Genomic DNA, 2,702 nt, shown 5'->3' on the forward strand with positions numbered 1-2,702 from the left:
TGCGGGGCCGATGAAGCTGTTTGTCGAAACAAGAATCTAACTCTTTGAATTCTTATTGTGCCTGGACACCTTTATAAGCAGACATCGGAAACATTCGGCCTTCGGATGGGGCGATGCGCAGTTGAAATACAAATGAGCTGGAGTGGCATTTAAATCCACAAACAATTTTTTCAGCTCTCAGCCCAATTAAGATTTTTTTCTCTAGTGACATGTTACAGCTATTTTATGATGTAAGCCGGATTGATCGTTGCGTATTTGAAATTTTCTTTGTTAGTTTGCTAATAGTTAATACCTTGTATTACAAGTTAGGTTGCACGCAGCCTCTAAATTCGTCGTTCATAAATTTTTAAACCGTAAAGGCAGGACAGCTGAGCTCAGCCAAATAGCAAAATGCTACAAAACCCCAGCAGTGGAAGCATCCCCAGCGACTGTTGATTTATCGAAAGCGATAGCCTCCGCCTTGCATGTAACTACTGTGTACCTCGCTACTTCGACCGCACCTGCATTCTGTCGACAGAGTGCACGGACCGCATACCTTGCAGCCTCTTCTTCGATATGATTTAATGTAAAGTCCCAACGGATTGTAGTAAGGTTGGAAAGGCATTCTAAGCCCTGGAAATCATAGGAGCATGCTCTCAAGCGCATATGGCCAGTAGAAGCGCAGTACAACATCCGCGCATTTTGTCTTGCTTGACACGTTAGATTTAATGCTCCGCGTATTTGCTTGGGCACATTATGACCGTTTTTCTTGAATACCAGTCAGGGAGAGACACGGTAGCATATGGTGAAACTGTTGAGAAATATAGAAAGGCCATATTAAAAGCAGCAAAACCGACTAATTCAAGAGGCTGGTACCGAAGTATAGCGCACATGGACACCAAACCAGAAATACATCTCTGCTTCTCCAAGGCTTTGGGCAAACGTTTAGTGGCTTCTCAACGGGAGTTACACGCAAATTGGTGTCTTACGATACAGCAGTAGAACTGCGAGAAAAGGGCTAGCCTTCTATGTCTTGGCTAGGCATAAACGACACCTACGCAGAAGAATTCTGAGGGCCAGGCATAAACACGTTTTCTGCGTGAGATTTTTTGAAGTCTGCCATCCTGGGGGAGGTGCATTCAGCACCGCTAGCCTCCTGACAAGCGTTACAGTAGCATACTACTTCGATATTCCGTAGACAACCCAGCTGACTACACATTGAACAATGAGGCCGCTTGTATTTCATAACCTTATTGTTGCTACTAACAGAACGCAATAGAAGATAGGGCTTGAGGGCTTTACTTCTCCAGCTCTTGCACGGGGGATGATGCGAAGGGACTTTTTTACCAGGCCCCCCTGCTTCTTCGCAGTGATTTCCTGGTGCTGTGTTACTGGTACTGTTGGTCTTCGCAAAGACTCCACTCTCCTCCCGACCACTTGTATAGGTGTTGGTAGACACCCTTGTCTTTGAACCGCTCGACCTGCTCTCCAACGATCCTGAATCAGGCTTTTTCAGCACCTGAGTAAACAGTCCTTCCTTGACGGTCCATTTAGGCCGGCTTGTAGGGTCACAGTGGCGCGTTTCATTTGCAGAGAAGGAAGCGCTACGCTTTTTGAATTCTCGCACATCCGAATTCCTCTTTGCTTTTGCTTCATCTGTAACTGATGCCCCTAGGGACGCTTCATTTACACTCTCCCGCTGACCACGCAGGCTGCAATTAGAAAAAGCAGCACAAGCGAAGAGTGAAATCTTTGGCATCTCATGATACTGCGCTCCCGGATGATTACGCAATTTCCAGCTAAGCCCTTCCTGAAAACAGCGGGGAGTGGCAATGCTAATGCCAGTGGGGCCGGCCTTCCTGCAGGTTGTTAAACAAACAACCGTACGCCGATGTACGGCTTCTGGTCATGGCAAGTTTCGTCACAAATGTCTCGCAAGTTTCTTCTTCCTTACGACGCAGGGCCATGCGTGGAGAAGAGCAACGAGGCTTGCCACTAGAACATTGTGGGCAGTGGCAGCGGCAGTCCAGCCCGGGTCTAAGAGCCTCGCCACAACCGCATTTTTCGCAGTGGGGCCGCAGAACTTCTGGATCTTCAGCAGTCAGCAACTTACGACCGGCAGATGATGCTGTTCTAGTTGATCTAGCCCTTTTAGCAGTGGTTTCATTCGACAGCTTCCTATTCAGGCCCAGCGCCCACGCATGGTGTGCGACAATATTTTGAGCAGGACATCTAGCTCATAGCCATCAGTTTAAATTGCTACGGCTTTTATTTAAAAAGTCAAGCAAGCTTTCAAAAGGCGGCTATCAAGTGCGTGTAATGCTTTGCTCTGATGTGGATTATCTGCGTGCATACTTAGGGGATTTGTGCAATCGACAAACGAAGGAGCCCGTGATAGTAGTTGTAGGGCCGTGGGCCGCTTGTGGTGCAGTATTTGGCGTCATTTTTTGCCTTGCTCGCAGAAGTAATCTGCCTCAGGATAAGTAAAGCTTCGTTCGCAATGGTGACAAAATGGTGGTTTTTCCCGCTTTACCAGTAAGGGGCCAGACAAATTTAAATACTGTGGTGATATAGAGAAGATATTCTTATCAAATTGTTCTATTCACGTTGAATATGAGGAGCCCTAGTACGTGAAACCCATTCCGCTTCAGCGATGCCCGCCTTGTGGTGCACTGATCACCGGATTGGGTAGTGCGCTACCTGACTCGTCGTGTACTCACTCC

At 47.3% G+C, this 2,702-nt stretch overlaps 1 protein-coding gene across 1 annotated transcript; it reads right to left on the reverse strand.

Annotated features, from left to right (window-relative positions):
• Positions 1-393: 393 nt before the first annotated feature.
• On the reverse strand, positions 394-2,423 carry LOC113146771. The gene is made up of 4 exons (XM_026335094.1): positions 2,335-2,423; positions 1,867-2,157; positions 1,070-1,778; positions 394-723 (listed from the first exon to the last, which is right to left on the reverse strand). The coding sequence occupies exons 1-4, from the start codon at positions 2,421-2,423 to the stop codon at positions 394-396; spliced, it is 1,419 nt and encodes a 472-aa protein (XP_026190879.1).
• Between the last annotated feature and the right edge of the window lie 279 nt (positions 2,424-2,702).

This window comes from Cyclospora cayetanensis, unplaced genomic scaffold (assembly GCF_002999335.1).
Source record: "Cyclospora cayetanensis isolate NF1_C8 unplaced genomic scaffold, CcayRef3 CcayRef3_contig_6, whole genome shotgun sequence".
NCBI classification, from domain to species: Eukaryota; Apicomplexa; class Conoidasida; order Eucoccidiorida; family Eimeriidae; genus Cyclospora; species Cyclospora cayetanensis.

Excerpts from the sequence above, each read along its gene's own strand:
- LOC113146771 (XM_026335094.1), bottom strand. The coding sequence starts at position 2,423 with ATGACGCCAAATACTGCACCACAAGCGGCCCACGGCCCTACAACTACT. Across the intron at positions 2,158-2,334 it reads CGATTGCACAAATCCCCTAA|GAAGCTGTCGAATGAAACCA; the intron begins GTATGCACGCAG and ends GGGCCTGAATAG. Across the intron at positions 1,779-1,866 it reads ACCAGAAGCCGTACATCGGC|CTGGAAATTGCGTAATCATC; the intron begins GTACGGTTGTTT and ends GGAAGGGCTTAG.